This window comes from Cardiocondyla obscurior, linkage group LG14 (assembly GCF_019399895.1).
Source record: "Cardiocondyla obscurior isolate alpha-2009 linkage group LG14, Cobs3.1, whole genome shotgun sequence".
Lineage (NCBI taxonomy): Eukaryota > Metazoa > Arthropoda > Insecta > Hymenoptera > Formicidae > Cardiocondyla > Cardiocondyla obscurior.
The window spans coordinates 5,681,302-5,702,955 of NC_091877.1; the positions used below are offsets into that span (position 1 = coordinate 5,681,302).

Consider the following 21,654-nt stretch of genomic DNA (forward strand, 5'->3'; position numbering starts at 1 on the left):
ATCACCGACTCGCCATGACCGCGAGGCAATATCCTTTTCGATGCCCTAAATTGGGATATAAGGTAAGTGGAAACAACTGGAGATGTTAAATTGAATCAAAAAGACTTACAATATATGCACGCAGAATTATTTTTATTAACAAGATAACTAAAACATTTTTCTTTAATGCATACTTATTGCCTAGTTATTTATAAAAATATTTTATATGATACAACCAGCTTAGATTTAGTTCAATTTTGTATCTGTACAGTTCTATATTGTAAAATAAAACTTTAAGTATTTCATTGTGAATGTGAATTACGCACACTTTTAGGAGCATTCACAAGATATACTCTAATATCATTACGATTTTTAAATCTTTATCTTCAATCGAAAAAATTCTATACAAGCTGTACTATCTTATAATACACATACTAAACAAATGTATAGTTATGTGTATTTAGCACACACGCCCAAAGTTTTCAAAAAATATTGTTTAACATTTGAGCATATGTCAATAGAATTTTATAAAAGATATAAAAAATAGTGATTTAAAGAATCTTTTTAACTAAGATAGGAAATATCACCATATTTTAGTCCATGTTTCTAACCCACTTGAAAACTGCTATGCTATCGTACACATCTTTCGTTGCTGCATCCGTATCGTAATTCTCTTTCAAATACAAAATTTTAACGTTTTCTTGCATGTGGCACTCCAGGACATTCCATTTTTCAAAAAGCCTGAAGGAATTCTTTATCGGATCGACACATAGACTTTCTCCTATTTAAAAAATTCATATTTTAATACAATTTTTTACAACATAATTATATATTATATGTATTGTAATTTAAACGAAATCTCGCAGTTTAATAATATACATTGTAACTTACCGTAACTAACTACTCCTCCATCGATATTGGTTTTAATTTCGGTCAAAACCTCTTGAATTAACTCTCGTTCACTGTGCGATCGATCAACTAACTTCCTCAAATTGAAGGCGCTGCATGTGTACGTATCAATCAATGGACGTAATATAGTATGTAGAAATTCCATGTGACTAGAATATTCTGGCATTAAATTCAGCTAAAAATAATTAAAGACATATTTCATAAAATTATTAACTCATTTAACTACTTAAGTAATAATTTAAATATATGGAGTTATTATTAACAATTTAAAAAAATTAATTTACTTTATATTCAATCTTTTGGATTTCTTGTTCTCTCGAATACTCCTCGTCCGAACTATCATCGAAAGTTTTCGCATATCTTTTACTCCAAAGCTCATCTTCCAAGTAAACCTCCTATTAAATCAGCATTTTATTATTATCATAACTTGAAGATTGTTTAATTAATTATTTCTGAAATTTAATGTACCTCTTTCTGAGTAATAATGCCTTTATGTGAAATATTTTGTATCGTTTCGATGATTATGTCCCTCAATTCCTGACATGGACGACAGAAAATAAACTCGTATCTAAGAATGTCGCACAATTTGAGCGCTCGTTCAAGTAAATTATTTTGGAACACTGTAATATTGTTTTTAGCAATCGCGATCGGATCGTTGATCTGAGATTTTAATTCAGCATATAAAGCAGTTACTGAAAATATAATAAGAAATCGTTAAAAAAATTAAGCAACTCGTTGATTGTACGTTTGTCTTACCTACTATACTGTCCATCACAAAATACAGTAACATAGTATTGCTGTAGTATGATAGCTCGATAACATTCGGTAGAATCGACACAGGACGGATTGCCAAAACAACATTTGATTTATAAGATTTATCGCCATCAACGTCAACACCTTCAGTAATTTCCTGTCGTTGTTGTATCACCAACCCTGGTCCTAAGATATGTAGCTGTAATTTTCATGATTAATAAGTTTTATTTCTTTTATAAATAATCAAATTATTTTATCTTTTACTGACCGCATGTTTAATGATATCAACATTTTCTCCACAAAATGCTATGTTTTTATCAGCGAATTGCAATTCTTGTCTTATCGAATCGAAAGCCTCGATCAATTTGTTCAATGTACAACCATCTCGAAATTTATTTAATAACAAAAATGCTACAACATTGGTTGACATAATTGGCATAGATGCAGACGCGTCTGAAAGTAATTAGGTAAAAATAATTGAGAAGTTCGTGACGGTAAGATGGATATTATATTGCAATTACTAGAATTATATCTGTTTCAAAGAAATATTTCTTTTATAAAATAATTAAGTTAATAAAACAAATAACTACCTTTATCTTAACTTACCGTATACAACATGTCGAGCGATACTGTCCACTAATTGACGTTGTTCTTCCACAACTACATCCGTACCATAAAGAGACGAATTCGACATAGTGTATTTTAAAGATCGTTCTGATGGATTTTTTAAACTTAATCTATTTTGCTGAGCCTGGAACGCCTTCACCATTTCCTGTTATAAATTAATTTTTTTATATTAATAATTCTCTTAATAATGTCGATAAAATTTCACTTAAAAAAAAAAAAAATTCTTACCCTAAGAGAAAACGGTTGACAGAAATCGATTTTGACAATACCATAATGACCCATTAACGTTGACCACATGGCTTTTATTGTCGACGTAAAAGTCTCCATTTTTTTTGGCTGTCCTAATTGTTCCCTCACAAAATTTCCGTCTACTAATCGTTCATAATTAATTGCTACAGGTATCAGAAACGCGTCCTCGATGGTGCCGTCTACATACGCATCGACAATGACACTCAAGATACCACTTTTTGGCATGCAAGGTTTCCCAGTTCTCGTACGGCCTCCTTCTACGAAGAATTCCATATTATGCCCGGCACGAAGACTTTCCATTATGTATGTTTGAAGAGTTGCGCGATAAAGAAGATCTTTGCGCCCTGCTACTGGGTCGATACGGCGTTTGATGAAGAAAGCACCCAGACCTTTTAAAAGCCACCTACCAATTGATATTGAACGTAAGATAAATTATTAATAGAATAAAACTTGAGATAAAATTGATATCAGGTTTTAGGCTTACCCGAAAAATGGAATCTTTAAATTGTCTCCTGCTGCAATCAATGGATTTCTTACGTTATTTACGACCATAAGGAAGCTAATCATTATATAATCCAAGTGGCTGCGATGGAGTGGCAATAATATAAGCGGCAAGCCGCTATCATCTGCTTGCTTTAGCAACTCTATTTGCGAGGGCAGTATGACAGCGGATTGTATAAAACAAGGTAACACTTTGTACATTAGCCAAGCGATTATCTTGAGAAGAATGTCGCTGCATCTACTTTCCATTTGCAGTAATATATCCCTGGCCCTGGTTTTCGCCTTCACAAAAGCCATCTCTTCGTTGCATTCTTCATTATTTGCAGTCTCCCATGCGGTTAATTTGATAGCATCTTTCAATTTTTCATCGTTCAGGACCTAACGGTACATAAAAAATGTATTGATTATTATCTTCCCCTAGAACTCGACAGCAATTCATAAAACTAAAACTCACCGTCTCCGTGACCATCGGATATTCAAATCTTTTGAATCTTAGTACACAGGATACATAGCTAAACACCTTTGAAAAAAGTGAGGACCCCGGTTTCACCAACAATATATTTACACCGAATGGCTGCTGTTGCTCCTTAAGCACGGATTTTACTAATGAATCCTGAAACAAAAATTAAAATAAAAGTCTTTTTTAGATTTTATAAAAAGAAAATAATAAAAATTATGCAAGTAATTTTCATATAAACGTACAAAATGTACTAAGTTCTGTATAACCATCATAGAATTGTTTCTATTGTTTTTTTTTTTTTAACATTTTTATCAACTTACATTTTGTGGATATCCGCGAACAATGACAATACGCCACCATCGTGATAAAAATCCACGAGATTCCTCACACATGTTTCTTATCATTAAAATATCAAACACATGCTTATCGCTATATATAACACGTGCAAATTGTGTGTTATTCGATTGGCCCGGTAATAAACAATCGTTATCTCCAATTAATGTGCAGAGAGAGATCAATACCTTTGTAGCAAACCAATTACAATTTTGAGCGTAAAAAGATTTCAGAATACAGTTCCTTTATATTTTTTTAACAACTCTAAAATGTCAGCAAATTACTAAAATAATTGTAGTAAGAATTATAAAAGAAATTTTTAATTGTTTGAATTATTTTACAATTTACAAACGTGGTTTATTAAGCGTAGAGCAAAAAATATATGTAAGAGAATAGATCTCCCTCCTTTATCTGTCTACTTTGGACAGGATTAAACTCTCTTCAAGATTAATAAGTGTCTCAGCACGAAGTTCACATATACGCACGCGTCGATACGTGCATGCTTGCGTGCTAATTGTTCTTATCCGGAGAGGGTCAAGTGATGAAAGACGACCGAAGTTTCGTTACATAATTAAACACGTGTCAAAGGACGTGTCTTATAATTAGGTAATGGGGTCGTAATAGCTGTATCGAACACGTCACGAAATCATTGCCGATTGTTTTATAGATCATAGATTTCTCTTTATTGAAAGTGGAATTCTACGGAACACTGGTCACTCGTTGCATCATACACGAATAGTTGAGTACACGCGTGTACGTAACACATGCGCGATCTACGTAAATTAAATGTCACGTTGTAAAAAAATTTATTTGATACCAGATCTTTGAAGGTGAACGGTTTTTGAGCGACTTATTTGCGTCGTTGTAGCATATGTTCTTTTACAGTGTTTCCCCTTTTTTTTTTTTTTTTTTTTTTTTTTCTCTCTCTCTCGTGTCGCACACCAAAAATAGATTGCAGTCGTAGGTGTGAACGAAGCGCCTCATAGACACTCTTACACTTTTCACTTCGCAAGTGGAACTAACGATTAATGCGAATTGTTGTAAGAAATAAAATGAATAAAAGTGCAAAAAAAAAAAAAATTTGTTCGCGATTTCGCGTGGCGAAAAGACTAAGAGACGCAGCATCCAACTAAACGATCTCGGTTGAGTGTATTTTTAGTAAATGACCTATGTTCGACAACATAGGAATCTTTGTCGCAATCTGAAACACATATTACAAAAGCTCGCGGACTATTTCATTTACTGAATTTTATATGTGACGATAAGAATCGTGACGCGCAGTGTTTTCATAAATAAAAATGATGGATTTTTTTGCAAACACGTATTTATCATTCTTACTTTTTTCTAACATGTTTAACGTTGTTTTATCAACTTCGTTATAAATAATTAATATGATTAATACAGCTTGGTGTGTACCTGCATAATGCCCGTTAACTTTGCTGACGAATAATGGATCAAAAACTGTTATCAAAGTCGGAGCAACGGGGTCGTCGGTATTTAGCGATAAGTTCGGTAAGTTAAATGGGTTAATCGGCTGCTAAGCAACTCCAATTCAACGGATTCCATGTGCGCCCACGCGCATGTAATCGCACAACGGGCTAGATTAACAATGAACACGCGAGGCACAAGTCCGCCTGATGATCGGGAAGAATCAGTCTTGTTGAGAACAACGGATCATCTAACAGTAGCAGATTTGATCGCAGAAACTCACCCTGGAAGTAGGCGTACAAGTGTTGCAGCAATAATGTAGGAACGAAGACCTATAGTTGGTCAAGGGCGCCAGTGGCTCAGTTTCTTTAATGCTGTACAATGCACTCTCGCGTATCTTTCGCGATTGCTCTCGATCCTGGATTTTCCTTCGCTGGAATTGATGCCCGGCTCGCCGAAGACCTGCAATCGTAATACGTGTTAAACAAAAAGCGCATCTAGTCGCAAAAACGATTTATTCAAAGAGATTTCTTATTTGCGTGAAATAAAACTTTGTCCTGACTTTTTTAGATAATAGAGATACGATATATCAATTTCAAAACTCAAAGTTCAAGACGAATTAAACCAATAATTGAAAAGATTATCGGATCAAGTTGGAGATATGAAATTAAGCTGTTGTGAGAATCAAAATAACGATTACTGTCATTGATATAAGTAAATAATAAGCTGCGAAGAATTCTGTTCGATTTCTGACTCAAGAAAAAGGATACATTTTTTTACAATTAATTACTGTGTTAGAACTGTTCAACAATGCAGTCTCGATTTCACGATCGAGTTTTAATGTCACATTAAATAAGAAATTTTTTACATTGCTAGAAGAGCATTCGTAAGCAAACGCGAGAATAATTTTAAGAGTCGCGCGTTTATAGCGATCAATTAAAAGTAATTATACATTCTCACACCGCACGTATCTTACGTAAAAATAATTTTGGTACAAAAAAAAAAGCAAATTACCATCCAGAGAAAATCGAGACGCTGGTTCTGCATTTCGCGTTACTTCCGCCCTAGTTTCCCACTTTGCGTACACCTCTTGTAGGCGAGTAGACAAAACATCAACCATTTTGTTCGGCCTGCAATATAAAAAAAAGATAAAAGAACAATTTTATAAAAATTCTTAGATCAAGATTCAAGAAAATAAAAAACAACAGTTGCACAAATGCAAAGTTTAGGTGGCTTATTGCTGTTAATTTCAAATAAAATTTTAATACTGCTAATAGCTCCCTTCGTTTTTTGTGTCTTCTTTTTTTTTTTCGAACATTTCCAAGGTCGTGGAAAAAGATGTTAGTCGCTTCTCAATGCCAACAACACATCGCGAATTATAAGCGGTCGGTGAAAGGCTTAAAAACCTTTTTTAACGAGCAAGGATCTCTTCTTAAGAGACCAATACTTTTTAGTAATAATTTAACAATAATTTCGCCTCAAGCGAATAAAGAATACACATTTTTTCAACAGTTTTAAAATTACTTAATATTTATTAAATAATATTTTAACGTCAAATCCGACCGTCAAAACTGAAAAAAGGTTATCAATATTTAAGAAATAAAAAATTGCATTAATGTTGTGGAATCTCAGTTGATGTCATACATATAATTCACCATGTGTATACTTATGCATATCATGTGTTACTTAGCATGCAGTTATAAAATATAGAAGAAAAAGAGCATTAAACTCGTGGTACGCAGCAATCACCACGAACCGTACTTCACAGTGACGATTCAGAGGCGAAAGATTGTTAAGAGTTACAGTCGATTAGGCTCGTACGATCCCGACAATGGCGTAGGGAGTCCAGGACTCAAAAGCTACAGAGAAATTCAAGGTAGGATAAAACGCGGCGAGTGTCTGGACGAAAATAAAAAAATGTACATAAAAAGACTATTAATTCATGAATGTGAAAACTGTACCTTACGATATTTAAATATCTAGTTTTTTTTTTTCACGGTAAATTATATGAATAAATATGAATTTTTTTTCTGTTTATCAGATATAAATTATACAACTAGCGAAATTAAATATTTTCTATGCTAAAAAAGTCTGTTATGTTCCATTAGCAACTGCATGAAATCTCAACTAATCTGTAACTGTAATTGTCTTGTGTATTCGCATTACATGAATATGTGAGACACCGATAAAGTTTTTCAATGACATAATATCAAGACAATAGAAATGAACTATGATGACGAAATTGATGATTAAATGGATGACCGATAAGAGAAGGTATCAGAGAACATCAGTCATGTTTACTACCGTTAAAAGAATAAGAAAAGCAAGAGAAGCAAGAATCTGAACCTGGGTAACAATAATTGTCAAAGTCCACATTGATAAGCCTATCACGCGTGAAACACGCATTTGTTCGTGGAACAAGGAGAGATTTGATGCCAGAAAAAGTAATCTAAAAGAAATATAAAAAAATAATAAAAAACAATGCAAGAGAATGACGCAGTGATCGTTTGTAATTCAGGAAAGACGGTAATTGTTACTGGACTCTGAAATATGGACCTTTAGCGGCTCTTGAACATCGGATGGAAACAATAAAAGCAAGAATGCACAAATAAAAAGACAAAGGATTAGTCACTTATATATCTTTAAATTTTTATGTTCAAGAACTTTGCACTGAAAAAAGTTTAGAGATCTATGAACTTATTTCCGTTTAAAGGTCGGGTTATCGACTTCAGTAATATTAATAAATCTAAATCCCCGCGCATTATCTCTAGCCTATATAATTCAATAGTTAATCAAGCGACGCAATCACAATGGAAATTAATGACTAATCGCAACAAGGAAAGTTTTTGTCATTAATAACAAAGTTTCAAGTACCGGCACTGAACGTATCGATTAAATTAATTAAAAATTAAAAGTTTATTAAATTTATAAAATCGTCGGAAGTAGAAATATATTTTTCGGCTTGAATCCAGCGTAAATCTCATATATATATATGGTAATTGCGTTGAATACATTGCCATGGGAAAGGAAAATTACCGTCGCCCTTGCATGTATCAACATGGGAATCATGCTCGACAAGATGCGGCTCGTGAATAATGAAGAGCAAGGTCGCGGTAAAATCGTGCATAATACACTTTTGCGTACTCGTGTGTTTCATGTTATTAACATGATTGAAAGCTACGATTTGCCAATATATATTTTCACAGTGTTAAAATTGTTATTGCCGGTTCGAAGCATGCACGAGAAGAAATTGATAACACATCTTTATAACACATCCCTAATCACACAAATTTTTCAGCTATCTATGCATTGCATATGCATCAGCATATGATGACATTTATGACCACGCACTTTCGATAAAGAAATAAATAATCTTGCTTACGTATAAAAGTGTAAAAAAAAAAAAAAGAAAACGAAAAAATTAATTTAAATGACTAATTAAACATAGGGCTCAATGTAACTAAATTTCAAGTGAAAAAAGTGCATAATTGAATCGCGTGATGCATTATTTTAGGATTATTAATTAAAATTTTATCTTGAAAACATATCTTAAAAACAAATAAAATGTAACATTTAGTAATTTGATCTCTTCTACAAAATCGTTAACAATTACATAAAATACTGATGATTGCAAATAATATATGAAGATTCTATCGTCTTGAATTGTTTTTGGAATAACACAATCACTAATAAGCGAGATTCGATATTCCTGATCTATAAAACCGATTTACCTGAGATCGAAGAAATAACAGATAATTCCGCAGAAGAAAAAGATCTCTATAAGGCCGCCCATCCTCTCGCAAAGAGATCCGGTTCAACGGTAAAGAAAGGAAAACAAGACAAAAGAGGAAAAAAAAAACTGTTCTATGCACACTACACGTCTGTCAATCGATCAGATGCTACTCGCCGGTACCATGATTGTCTTCCACTACCGAATAGGTGATCAATAGGGTCGCGGGATCGTCGGCTTCATTGAACGCACAATTCGTACGATCCATGGAGCGGCAGATGATCCAGGAGATAGCTCGCGAGAGAGCGGAAGAAGTCCGAACTTCCAAACTAAAACAATTAGACGCTGTATCTCGCTGATACGGTCCAACCCGACCGGCCTAGTGTCGTCGACTATCGTCGACTTTCCACCGCATCACGTTAAGTAACTACCGGCAAACCAACGAGTCGAACTGAATCGTCCTCCGCTACCGCCACCACCTCCACCAAGAACAGTTCACTGACTCACTGATTCCGCTGCGCGGCAACGATAGTACGAGCGGCCGTGATGCGTGCATACATGCGTGTGTACATTCGAATGCGTTTTTCAAGGTGGACCTTCAAGAGAAGCGGAGCGCATGATTTTTTTAATCACGCTAGGAACCTCGCAAATGGTCGATTTTTGCCGCTAATTCGTATCTGCTTCGTCTCGATATTTCCCTCGTACAAAACAGTTCCAAAATAATTGTAAAAAAATAGGTGGTACTCTACTCGTAAGACTTTCTCTATTCAACAGTCCGAAAGGCGATCCCCAGAAAAACCTACGGCTTTCACAACGTTAATTAAAAACAACAATTAAATGAAAATTAAGATAGAATTAGTGTCACGCATCCGTGCAATAAAATCGTGGAAATTCGGAATAGAAAGTGTATCATCGTCAGCGGAAGTTTACCGACGAACACGGGCAATCGTCAACAAAATCAACGAAGCGAGCAGAATAACAGGATTGGATCGAAGACGTTCAGGTTGTGCTCCATTTAAGAAATCAATCGGGAAAGTTTTCTTGGAACTGGCCGTAAAAAGCAAAAGATTTCCAGACGCGTACAACGAAGATTATTTACTTTATACCCCCAATTGGAAGACCTGATAACGATAACCTAGGACGATTATCAAATATGGAAATAGGAACTTCTTAAAAACTTTCTGAGTCTTAAGAAAGAAAATCCTCAAGTTGCATTCGAAAAAACAATTGCGCGAATGCACGATTGATCGTCGGATTAAAGTATCGTTCGTTAAAGTACTTTTTAAATAGTTACAGCAATTAATTGCGTTTAGAAGTCCAACGATGTGGCGATCCACGCTCGTCTCGAAGCGAGTGCCGAAATGGATGGACTGTGACTGCATACGGCCAAGAAAAAAATTTGACGGTGCAGTCCTTTTCTTAAACAGCTCTCCGAAATATTATAGAAACGTCCTCTCGTGATTCGGAAAACTTCCAAGCCGCCGTAGTTAATCTTTACACTCCAGGCTCCTAAAAAATAAAACGGAAATGAATCAAATGATACATAGCGCCTCGCGTATTCGATCGCGGCAGCATCGCGTTACTTGAACACGACCAATCAGACTACGCTAGTGCTTGTGACAAAAGCGTGCTTTAATTGCGGCTATTATACATATGATACATCGCCGCTAAATAACGTGGTTATCACGTTTAACGCGCAGAATATATGAGAATGCTTAGACGTAGAAGCGTTCGGTGAAATATAACGAGGGGATATCTGAGACTCAACTGCACGGTGATAAAGAAAAGAGGAGAGAGAAATTAGATCATCTTATATGAAAAAAAAAAGAATAAAAATAAAAAGAAGACACTTGCATCATCTTACGATATTTCTTATACGTAATTCTTAGATATAAATAGAAATTAATATCTAAAACTTGACTTTCCAAGCAGCATAACTTAATACTTTTCTAATAGCAAAACTGTTGAAGAAATTTATCGATTGACCAGTCTATTAAATAATTTAGTACGTGACGTGCGTATGCGATTGGTCTATTTTTGTTTTGTCGATTGTACGCGCAAGGACGCCAGTCCAGCTCCTGGGTTTCATTTAGACAATGTTTAACGAGACCCAACCACGCGGCCTCCCGTTGCGTGCAGCGCAAGCCGTGAATTAATCCCATTGAAAGCCATTAGGTATTTTATAATGGTCCTCATTGTACGTCAATTCGCGAGTGTGCAGTAAAATCGCGGGCCATCCAGGAAGGTACGATTATATCTTATTTGTACAAGGTATATTTACTTAAATAGCGCATGGAACATCGATTTCATGCCGATATTGCGTAATAAAAGAAGATCCACGTGTTCTCAAACATGTTGATGTTTGAGAACGCGTGGATCTTCTTCTTGGTCTTTTTTTTTATTTGAAAAAATGTGCACACATACATCCACACTCAAGAAAAATTAGTACACGTGTCTTGTTTTATATACGCGAATGCAGAATAAAATATTAATATACAACGTTAGTTGTACATATGAATATTTTAATAATTTTTTTTTGTTTTATTATGTTCTTTCAATTATTTCGCATTGAGATATGTCTTATATATGTATACGTATATAACAATTACATAAATTCATGCAAATTGTTTTTACTAATTTTTTTTTTTCTTTTTTTTAAAGCATATAAAAGATAAAAAATAAGTGCAATTACCTTCTGTAAAGCAACAACGAGTAATCAGACACGAATTTGCATATAAAAATCGCGTTGTTATCATAATTTGCATTTCTTTTTAGTAATATTTAAATTAACTTTATAAAATCTGCTTCACAATAAATGTTTAAGCGCGCTTTTATAAATCTAAAAAACAAAGAAGTAATAAACCTGATTAATTTCTGTACTTTCACTTATAATACAGAACTTTTACGACCAACCTAATTATCAGAGTAATTCCACGTGCTAACCTGCGCAAGAATTATAAAAATGGGCTTCGCGAAAAGGACACTTTCAGAAGAAGCTGCACAAAATTAACATAACCTCTCGCGCTTCAAAACTCGACGATCCAAACGTGCAAGGGTTGCCTTTGTCTATTTACATACGCCAAAGATTAGATAGTTCTCATTTATGACGTCACTATCTCCATTGTTTATAATGAAACGCCGAGGAAAGATGGAGTGAAATTACAAGACGTCACAATAACAATGAATAAGTGTTATTCAAATTTTTATACAAAGATAAAAGAGGGTACTCACTCTTCTCGGTTCTTCGAACGCCTCGAAGCCGGGATTCCTCCACTCGTGATTTTCTCACCCTCGGAATCCCTGAGGGACGTGCACCGGGTACGATTTCCCCAGGTTCCCCGTGGTATCGCGCTATCAGCCTCTCGCCAGGCTCAGACCATGGAGAACGTTACACACGCAATGTGTGCGAATCGGTGTGGGTCCTGTGAATGGACAGCGCGCGCGATTCCAAGCGTTGTCGTTACTTCGTCGTGCATACCTTGCAAAGTTACACGAATCCGAATCAAAGAAACGCCCGTATAATCCCGTAGATTTCTAGACCTAATACTGATAAAGATCCGCGAGGAAGGACCTCGGCGGCTATACTTACGACCTTTCATCAACCAAGCCGATTCTATTCGCATTGAGCTCGCGTCTTCACCTCGAAAATATTGCGTGAGATACGTTTGAAACTTCGATGACGCCATATGTTTTATTTGAGTGGGAGAAGATGCGACGTCGGTGGAGTCGCCAGTGGTCGGTCGCGGTTGGTAAAGTCACTTACCCGCTTACCAACGTGAATCTATCGACAAGAGTTACTGCTTGATAATCGACGGAGATTTATCTATATATTCACGCTCATCAGCTGAGAGGTAGCAGTTGTTTTGTTCGTTTTCTTCTTCTTTTTTTGCACCAAGCGTGTCGTAATTTTAGAAATTCGGAGGATTTATTATCTGAGACAATTCGAACTGCGTCAGTGGCGTCAGTCTCTGGAATATACTATCGGACGATTATAGTGAGATAAGAGTAGCACGCAAACAACATTTCAGTTATAAACATTTCTTTTTTCTTTCACCACCACGCTATTGTCAGTGTCTTCCACCGTTAATTTTATTCACATATTTTTATTTTGCGATTTTTTAAAATGCATGCCAGTTTAATTTTAATTTACTGTACGTACAAGATGTATATACGAGTTTTATATTTTTAGGTTAAATTGAATCCAGACGACTCGAATACTCGAGAGCTGCGGAGGATTTCTCGAATTCATCGATGTTTGCACGACTGTGATATTTTCTTTCGAGTGATTAGCCGCAAATGCGCAGGAGGCGAGAGAAAACATGGCCGCGATGACCGCGACGTGTGTTGCTTGACGAGAATCTGCTCTGCCCGTTGGCGTCGATCGGTTAGGATGACCGCCTTCCTCGTTTTATGACGAGCGAGGCCTGGACTTGATTAATCGCCGTTGCTAGCGACATGGAGTTGGGGCTGTCCAACACGGTATTGACCGGTGATCCGCGATTGATTGATCATATAGTAGGAGAAGTTAAGTCCCAAGGTATTTTTGATCAATTCCGGAAGGAATGTATCGCCGACGTCGATACGAAGGTAATTATCACAATTAATTTTCTTGTAAAATAAATGATTGCACGTTTTTGTCCGATTTCTGAATCAGAGGTTAGATATAATTAATTAAGCTTGAGACATAGCAAGTAAATCTTGATGAATTAATATTTTTATTGCAAAATAAATACTTAATAAAATTTTAGTTCTGGGAAACTTGATATTTTTCTGTACTATTTTTAAAGCAGATATTGCAATTTTTTATAAAAATTGTGACATATTTAGCAACTATAATTTAAATATATGATGCTTATGTATATAATACAATTTCAGCCTGCATATCAAAATCTAAGGACAAGGGTTGAAGGTTCTGTAAACTCTTTTCTTAGCAAACAAGTATGGAAACCAGACTTGAACAAAAATCAGTTAAGGGAGACTTTACGTAAACATATACATGATGCATCATATTTAGACGCCGGGGTGGAACGAATAGTAGATCAGGTGGTGAATCCCAAGGTTTATTCAGTTTTTATGCCACAGGTAGAAGATGTGGTATATAAATTTCTAGGTATTGAAAGGCCAAAAATAAAAGAAAAAAATGGTGCTTGCGGTCTTAAAGATTTGTTACCAAAGGATTTGGATCCAGTTTCACCAGAGTCTGATAAGAACAGTTTAAAAGACGAATCTTTGGAATCCATAGATACGATCAATGCAAGTGATTTTGACCGAAAGCAAGATGAAAAAATCGAAGAACAATTTTTGCAGGATGAAGAAAAAGATAAAAACAGAATTAGTTCTGAAAATGGTCACATTTTCTTGGAGGAGAAAATGTCGGATGAAATTTATAGGAATTTAAATAAGAATGAGAGTAATTTAAACCTAAACACATCCACAAAGTCGGATGATAGGGTGGACGATGAGGAAGAAGAGGTTAGTCCAACATTTGAGCCTATTGATATTATGAACTTAAATGAATCCAACATTTCCAACGATTCGCATTTATCGGGAATATCGGAATTAACGAGTCACAGATCTAGAAGCCCTGATTTTTCAAATGAATTATTACGGGATAATTTTGAATACAGCAATCAAGATTCTCAGCTTAGTAAGGTTTCCTCGGATTCTCGTTTATCGATAGTAACAGATTTCGGTTCATCTAATCACGCTTCGACACCTGTTCATGATTCATCGAGGGATGAAACGACGAAGGACAAATACGACGTTAAAAGCAGTAAAGATAATTTTAAGGCAATTAGAGAGTTTGATTCGTCTAAAAACAAGACGAAGAGCAATTTTGATTTTAAGAATAAAGATGTGCAAGATTATAAAGATTTTAAAAGTAGTAAGAGTGTATCTTCTAAAGAAAATTCGCGCGATGCTATAGATAGTAGTATTAAAGATAAATACGAACATAAAAGAAAAGAAAAGAGCAAAGATGGCGATTCCTCCAATTTATCGAAGAGCACTAAAGAAAAATCCGCCAGTAAAGATACAAAATATTACAAAGATAAAAGTAACGAAAGAAAAAGATCAAGTAGTGAGAAATATAACAAACACAGCAGCGAGAAATATGATAAACACAGTAAAAATAAACCTAAAGATAAAAGTGATCACGCGAAAGAAAGTTCAGACAAGATTAAAGATATTTCAGAAAATTTAAAAGAAAACATTAACAAATTAAAAGACGAAAAGGTCAAGGAAGCCGATAAGAAAGATGTTACTAAAGAAGCGAAGGATTTGAAAGATATTTATAAAGAAAAAATTAGAGAACTTCGAGAAAAGAAAGAATTAACAGAGAAAGAAAAATTGAATAAAGACAGAGATGTTAAATCTGTTAAAGATATTAAAGATACTAAAAAGGATTCTCTTAAAGATAAGAAATTAAATAAGAAAGAGCACAAAAGTTCCTCGTCGTCATCGTCATCATCGTCATCGTCGAAAAATCCCTCTACAAATTATCATGAAAGTAAAAGTAGCAAGACATCGGAAAAGATTACGGATGGAAAGGATAAACGATCAGATTCAAAAGATAAAGCAAAACGAGATGAGATACGGTTATCAAAAGACAGTAAAAGAAAAAGTCATTATAGTAGCAAATCAGATTTGTCAGATAAATCTGATTTAAAGAAGACTTCTAAAAGTGAAAAGGAAGATAAAAGTGGAAAACTGGACGCGAAAAAGGATATCAAGATTAGCGGCGAGAAAACAAACGACAAAAAAGATGCGAAGAGCTATTTGCAACAAGGCAAGAATTCAGATCGCGTCGAGAAGTCGGACAGTAGAAAGGAGTCAAAAACCGATAGTCCGTCCAAAGATAAAAAGCGTAGAGAGGATAAAAAATCTAAGTCGAAGGATGATCATTCGAGTTTACGAAAAAATTCAAATGATCGACGTTCCACTGATAGAGACGGTTCGAATGGCTCTAATAATAAAAATTTACCGCCCAGTAATTCGAATTCTAACTTAACTAACACCAAGTCGAGCACATCAACTTTGAAGCACAATCATGTCAGCAATTCCGGCAGCGAAACATCTGACAGTATCGAAGAAACGCAAGTAAACGATTCGAAAACGCCGCATCAGTCGAATTGTAAATTATCTCAAATAATCGGTTCACAATTGTCGACCACTGAAAAGAGCTATACGAAAATGGACATTGACAGTAGTAACGAGGCACACGATAAACAGAGAGAAGATGAAGAGAACGATAACGCATATTCGCGTGACACAAATCTGCCGTTGAAAAAAAGACTATTATCAGACGATGCCGAAGACGGTGAATCAACTTCCGACTTGAAGATCAAGAAACCGAAATTCGCGAAAAACATACACGAAGTTAAAAAACTGATAAAAATGAGGAAACAGATAGAGAAACAGAAATTTAAGGAAGATAAAAAAGTTGAAAAGAAAATTAGACAAGAGACAGATCAAACGAGTCAGTCAAATGTAAAGAGTAACGTCGATGATCTCGAGGGCGTGCCAGACGACGAGCGGGTTCAAATTATAGAGATCCCCGATGAAGAGTACGAAGAGCCTTATCCTGAGAAGAACGAAGCATGTTTAATGTTGGACGAGAGATCAATAATAATGCCAAGAACTGAGTCTTGTACGAGCAATGTGGTGTTGAATATACTATTGGAGGAACACGGAATTACTCAGGATTCAGAAACTGACGGAAAACATAAAAACGCGCAATCTAACAATGCGGAAAATGCAGAAAATTTGCAAGCCTTTAAAGAAGGACATAAAGATGATTCTCAAGAAGATTCTAAAAGTGAAACAAAACTGATTGTTGGCGAAGAAAAGCATCCACCAGAGAAACTGCGTGATTTGCAGAAACTGGAAGAAGCTGCGACTTCAGAAATACCCGAATTCCTGAATCGTAATAAAAATAAAAATGTAAAACAATCAATGGAAGAAAATATGGCGATACGAGATTGTAATCAAACGGAAACGCAGAATAATAAAGAAAAAATAAAGAATGACGATGTATTGGAAATACAGGATGTTAATAAAAGCACATCAGATAAAAGGCAAATAAAAATGTGTGTGTCGTCTAAAGCTAACACAATAGAATCGCATGCCGATTGTATGGAAAATAAATCCTCATCCTCCGTGATCAGCGATGATAACGAAGATAATGATTGTCGCTATTTCAAGACTGACAATGAAAAATCGGAAAGATTTTCCAGCTTTTTAGAATCTTTGGAGCTTATGGAAAACTCATCTTTGGAAGATATAATAGAGAGTTTAGGTGGCAAGGTGGTCACCTCGATACCGAGGTCTATGGCAGCCCCGCCGTTGCCGAAATTACGCAAACGTTCATCCAGTCCTTTGTCAGATATACTGGTAAATAATTCAGACAACAATAATGACGATCACAAGCAGGAATTATCGACCAACGAAAGCACGGTACACAATATCAAAAAGAGAAAGTTCACCAAGAAGTCGAGATTTTCGAATTTGTCGAATTCTCAAGGAATCTCGAACGGGGAAAATTTCGTCATGCCTTTGAGTCCCGACAGCGATGTGTCAGCGACGAGCGACAAAACTGCGTCGTCACACGTAGTCAAAGAGGAAAAGAGGTATGTTATATGTTTCTGAAATTTTTATATAACATATTTACACATATATGTTGTAACTTTTATTGTTTATAAATTTTTGTATCTATAATAAACGCGTGGCTTGTATTATTCGAAATAAATATTATTTTCTCGAATATTATTTGAGAAGAATCAGTTCTGCCTAACATTATTATTCCTTCAAATTGCAGCCGTGTTAGGACCAGTCATCAACGATATTCAAGCGATGATTTATATAAACCACGTCCATTATTTTCAAGTTCTTCTCGTCGAAGCAGACGATCTAATCAAGCATAGCTAACGCCCCAAGGATTCAGGTTGAATAAACTTTGTATAATATCGAATGATATTTATTTCGTTTCATTGTATCGTAATATGTATTGTATATCAATACAATAATTTCTTATTTAATTAATGATAATTTAATAATTTTGTTTTCTTAGTTATTATATAATAATGATGTACAATTATACATATACTCTTATATAAAATTAATACTTGAAGATAGTGATAAATTATTTATTTGAATTATTAAAAGCATTGTTGGTTGGGGTGTTTTTAATACTCGAAATAAATAATTATCAATATTGGTTTGATAGTATTAAATTGGAAGTTTTTATAAAAATAGTCTATAAGGGTAGTTATCTGAAAATTCAGTTAATATACATCGTATTTTATAATACTTTAAACGTTTTATGATACTTTGAACAATTATTTGCATCTGAAATTTTAAGAGTAAAATAGAAAAGAATTTTAGTTACTTCAATGAACAAGGTTGTTAATTAGCACATTCTTTTAACAAATTTATACGTTTTGAGATAACGAAATGTCAGTTTCAACTAATATCTTCCACGTAACGTCTAAGATATGTTAAAATTATAATGTTAAATATTATAAGATTGATTACATAAATCTTGAAGAGTTCGAGTGTGTGTTAGAAAAAATTACTTGTCTTTTCGAGATAGTATACTCGTCAGATCACCTACTTTTATTGTGAATAAATACTTTTAGTTAGATATTGTATATATATTATATAGGAACGAATATTCATAAATACATACGTTGAACAATTTTAACATTATTAAAGGTTTGCACAAGCGGACAAGAGGGGGGGGGGATAATCAACTCATCTATAGAATTCTCGTTGGATTTGATTTGGCAGAAGTATTTAAGCACAATTGTTTCTTTCCATAAGCCAAAATCGAAATCGGTATAATGATAAAAAGAAAGAAAGAAAGAAAACCCGTCTTTCCGGTTTCACGTATAGGTCGACATTAAAATGTGCATACGCAATTAATTACACAACTTATTATAATTTATCCGTTCAAATTCTCAATTTTAACGATACGAATAATTTTTATAACACGTAATTAAATGCACTACGGATGTACAACAGTTATAAGATTGTAATAATGTGTGGTAGACTAACTTTCCACTTATACAAAGTTCTATGGGTTATATAATAATTCTTATATACATTTATAGCTTTTTTATACCGCAAGTGATTTAGCAATTAATCTTCTTCAGAAGTATTCTCATAAGCACTTCTAATGTATATGCATTATGTATGTATGTGTGCGTGTACAAGAATTTAAAGAATATGATACGGATCACCTGTTAGATAAAAAAAAGAGGGATCACTGATAAGATAAAAAAAGCATTAAGTAAGCGCCATATGATGTAAAATTTAATCCTAAGTTCTCAAGACTCAGTTCGTGCTATGTTTCATCGTTTGATTATAAATTTCTTTATGATTTTCATATCCCTACATCTCTTCGTCTTTCACGTTATTTATATCATCGTCTTCTAGTGTAATTCGTTCATTCCTCAAGTGATATTCGAATTACATAATAAAAAGAACAAAACTGATAATCCAGTGTTTTATCCGCAATTATTTATAGCGATGCAAATAATTCATGGAAAGAGCAGCCGTCGATGCGATTCAACCTCCAGCCGTCAATCGACAGGCAAGGTCGTCGCAACTATGTGCGAAGATTAAGAATGATAGGACAATGACGGGATTAGATATAATAAAACGATAGTCTGATGCCGCAGGCCTGTTTACTTTTGCGCATAGTTTGACCATGCCACTTAAACCGTCTCCTTATTTTAGCGTTTAGAAATTGCAAGACTATATCGCGAGTACGCAATCATGCGTGTGTCGATCAATTTTTATTTTTTTTTATATTTTTTTTTATCGCACTCTTGGTTGAAATCGAATATAACCGAGAGAGGAAAGAAGGGAGATAACTCGCGACTCACATTAGTCTGATTGCGAAAGCGCGCTTTCCGCGAATAGAATGGTTGGATTTCTGATGAACTGGAATATTTATTGCGACAATACACTTGTGACCTCTCACAATGTACATTCGCATAACAACGGCTATTGTTTTTTCGAATAATAGACGAAGAAAAACATATCGTTCGTCAAGCGCACATCGGCGAAGATAAAAATGTTAGGGCAGTGGCAATATCTATATAATTACTATGCGAAGTGTTTGTAAAATGACGTGTTGATTAAATTTCGAGGACTTGAAATTTGATAGACGTATTATATCTATAAACTTGATAATATACGAACCGGATAATATATAATCCACTTCACACTTAGCCGTTCCTTTGATCTTAGATAAAGTGGAAGGCTGGAATTCCTGATTAGAATAAAAGATTATTTCTTGGACCTATTTTCACATCTTGAACTTTCGTTACTTCATTTGAAAATTTACTCGCGGAGATGTCATTGCGTGATCCAAGAACTTGTCACATCGATTTCTTGCAAAGAATATCAATCCAAAATATTGTCTGAAATTATGATATTCAGGATGTATAATTATATACTCAGAATTTATTAAAAATTAATATATAATCTCCAAATTACTTGTTTACCCCTTTAGTGCGTTAGAAATAAAATTCGATGACTAATTTTCTTGTTCTTTTTCCTCAAATAAAAGCCAGTTATTATAAACGACGTCCAAATGGAAGAAAGAGGAAAAAACTCCCAGTACCGGCGTTTACGTCAGCCGATAAATATAATTTATATAAGCAGCGATAGAGCGCATTTCCTGTATGACGCAACGTGGCGCAAGTCCTTTCTTGGTAGCTCCTGGCAGTCAAATATTCCTTTTCGATGGCCAGGTGCGATAAAACGACGACGCTGACTGACGCGCGCGTTTTGCATAACATGAGTCTCGATTTCAGAAGCCACGGGAAACACTAAAAAAGAAAAAGGATAATCTTTTTGTATGCATTCAATGGCATACGCGTGAAAAAAGTAACACTTTTTTATGTTAAATTATTTTAGAATCAAATAATTAAGTTTTCTTATCTTATAACCTGTCACATTGAAAGAAACTCGATCCAAATAAGTACCAATCTTATTTCAAGCCGAAGTCGATCGAGAACAAACCGACACGATTGAACAAATTGTTTTTCAGAGAATTATTTTCGACAAACAATAAAAATAATTAACGATGATAATAATGACGAATGAGAATGATAATGACGAATCATTTTCGCGTGAGCGAGGCGGCGGATGGTTTCAATAAGGCCTGACGAGCTGTCACGGTGGAGAAAGTGCAGCAATAACGAACGACGCGTCCGCGTCGAAACGAGCGTGGAATCGCGATGTATTAGAGTCGTGTGGGCAACGAATACATCGTGATGCACGTCTACGATGACTTGTTGCCGTTGTTTCTAACTCTCTCCTATCCAAGAAAACGCCGTCGTCATCTCGTCATCGCTGCCGTTCGCGCAAAAATGTGCACAACTGCTGCACATCTTCGTTCCGTATTCCGCGCGTCTGGAAGCGACCGTGTGAAGTCGCCGCGAGTGGCGTGCAAGTACGAACCATGTGGTTGTGCACGACGCTTGCGTGGCACGTGCGTGCTGACCTAACCCCTAGGTTCTGAGATCTGACGGTCTGACCGTCCTCGGAACCGGACCTTCCTAAGCGTTCGGACTTGGTGTCGTGCAACACGATCTCGGCCACTTCGCGGCTCGATCGTCGTGTACGCCGACAAGCGTGACGCGTCGCTTGATCGATTAAACGAACGGACGTAACA

The 21,654-nt window shown here is 35.2% G+C and overlaps 2 protein-coding genes and 1 long non-coding RNA gene across 10 annotated transcripts; 1 reads left to right on the forward strand and 2 right to left on the reverse strand.

Annotated features, from left to right (window-relative positions):
• Positions 1 to 113: 113 nt before the first annotated feature.
• Mino (glycerol-3-phosphate acyltransferase mino) lies at positions 114 to 12,783 on the reverse strand. 4 transcript variants are annotated; one of them, XM_070665991.1, is made up of 15 exons: positions 12,559 to 12,783; positions 12,201 to 12,447; positions 10,264 to 10,478; positions 6,254 to 6,369; positions 5,523 to 5,701; positions 3,473 to 3,631; positions 3,002 to 3,396; positions 2,497 to 2,920; positions 2,248 to 2,413; positions 1,910 to 2,094; positions 1,645 to 1,840; positions 1,357 to 1,580; positions 1,173 to 1,283; positions 871 to 1,063; positions 114 to 760 (listed from the first exon to the last, which is right to left on the reverse strand). In XM_070665991.1, the coding sequence occupies exons 4-15, from the start codon at positions 6,357 to 6,359 to the stop codon at positions 573 to 575; spliced, it is 2,526 nt and encodes an 841-aa protein (XP_070522092.1). In that variant the 5' UTR covers positions 6,360 to 6,369; positions 10,264 to 10,478; positions 12,201 to 12,447; positions 12,559 to 12,783; the 3' UTR covers positions 114 to 572. The 4 variants fall into 4 exon arrangements, with proteins under 4 accessions (XP_070522092.1, XP_070522093.1, XP_070522091.1 ...); XM_070665992.1 differs by having other exon boundaries at positions 10,249 to 10,478; XM_070665990.1 differs by lacking the exons at positions 10,264 to 10,478; positions 12,201 to 12,447; positions 12,559 to 12,783 and adding an exon at positions 8,971 to 9,499.
• Positions 10,978 to 19,600, forward strand: LOC139108011 (biorientation of chromosomes in cell division protein 1-like 1). Of its 5 annotated transcripts, none has more exons than XM_070665972.1 (4): positions 10,978 to 11,214; positions 13,159 to 13,556; positions 13,845 to 17,596; positions 17,785 to 19,600. In XM_070665972.1, the coding sequence occupies exons 2-4, from the start codon at positions 13,425 to 13,427 to the stop codon at positions 17,888 to 17,890; spliced, it is 3,990 nt and encodes a 1,329-aa protein (XP_070522073.1). In that variant the 5' UTR covers positions 10,978 to 11,214; positions 13,159 to 13,424; the 3' UTR covers positions 17,891 to 19,600. The 5 variants fall into 5 exon arrangements, with proteins under 5 accessions (XP_070522073.1, XP_070522071.1, XP_070522072.1 ...); XM_070665970.1 differs by lacking the exon at positions 10,978 to 11,214 and adding an exon at positions 12,742 to 12,820; XM_070665971.1 differs by lacking the exon at positions 10,978 to 11,214 and adding an exon at positions 12,835 to 12,963.
• LOC139108057 (uncharacterized) lies at positions 19,576 to 21,553 on the reverse strand. Its single transcript, XR_011546604.1, has 3 exons — positions 20,927 to 21,553; positions 20,480 to 20,806; positions 19,576 to 20,395 (listed from the first exon to the last, which is right to left on the reverse strand). It is a non-coding gene; the product is annotated as an uncharacterized lncRNA (long non-coding RNA).
• Positions 21,554 to 21,654: the final 101 nt, after the last annotated feature.

Coding starts and splice junctions, on each gene's coding strand:
- LOC139108011 (XM_070665972.1), top strand. CDS start 13,425: ATGGAGTTGGGGCTGTCCAACACGGTATTGACCGGTGATCCGCGATTG. Junction 13,557..13,844: donor TCGCCGACGTCGATACGAAG/GTAATTATCACA, acceptor ATACAATTTCAG/CCTGCATATCAAAATCTAAG. Junction 17,597..17,784: donor GTAGTCAAAGAGGAAAAGAG/GTATGTTATATG, acceptor TTCAAATTGCAG/CCGTGTTAGGACCAGTCATC.
- Mino (XM_070665990.1), bottom strand. CDS start 9,032: ATGGGCGGCCTTATAGAGATCTTTTTCTTCTGCGGAATTATCTGTTAT. Junction 5,702..6,253: donor GTCTCGATTTTCTCTGGATG/GTAATTTGCTTT, acceptor TTACGATTGCAG/GTCTTCGGCGAGCCGGGCAT. Junction 1,064..1,172: donor TCCAAAAGATTGAATATAAA/GTAAATTAATTT, acceptor AATTATTTTTAG/CTGAATTTAATGCCAGAATA.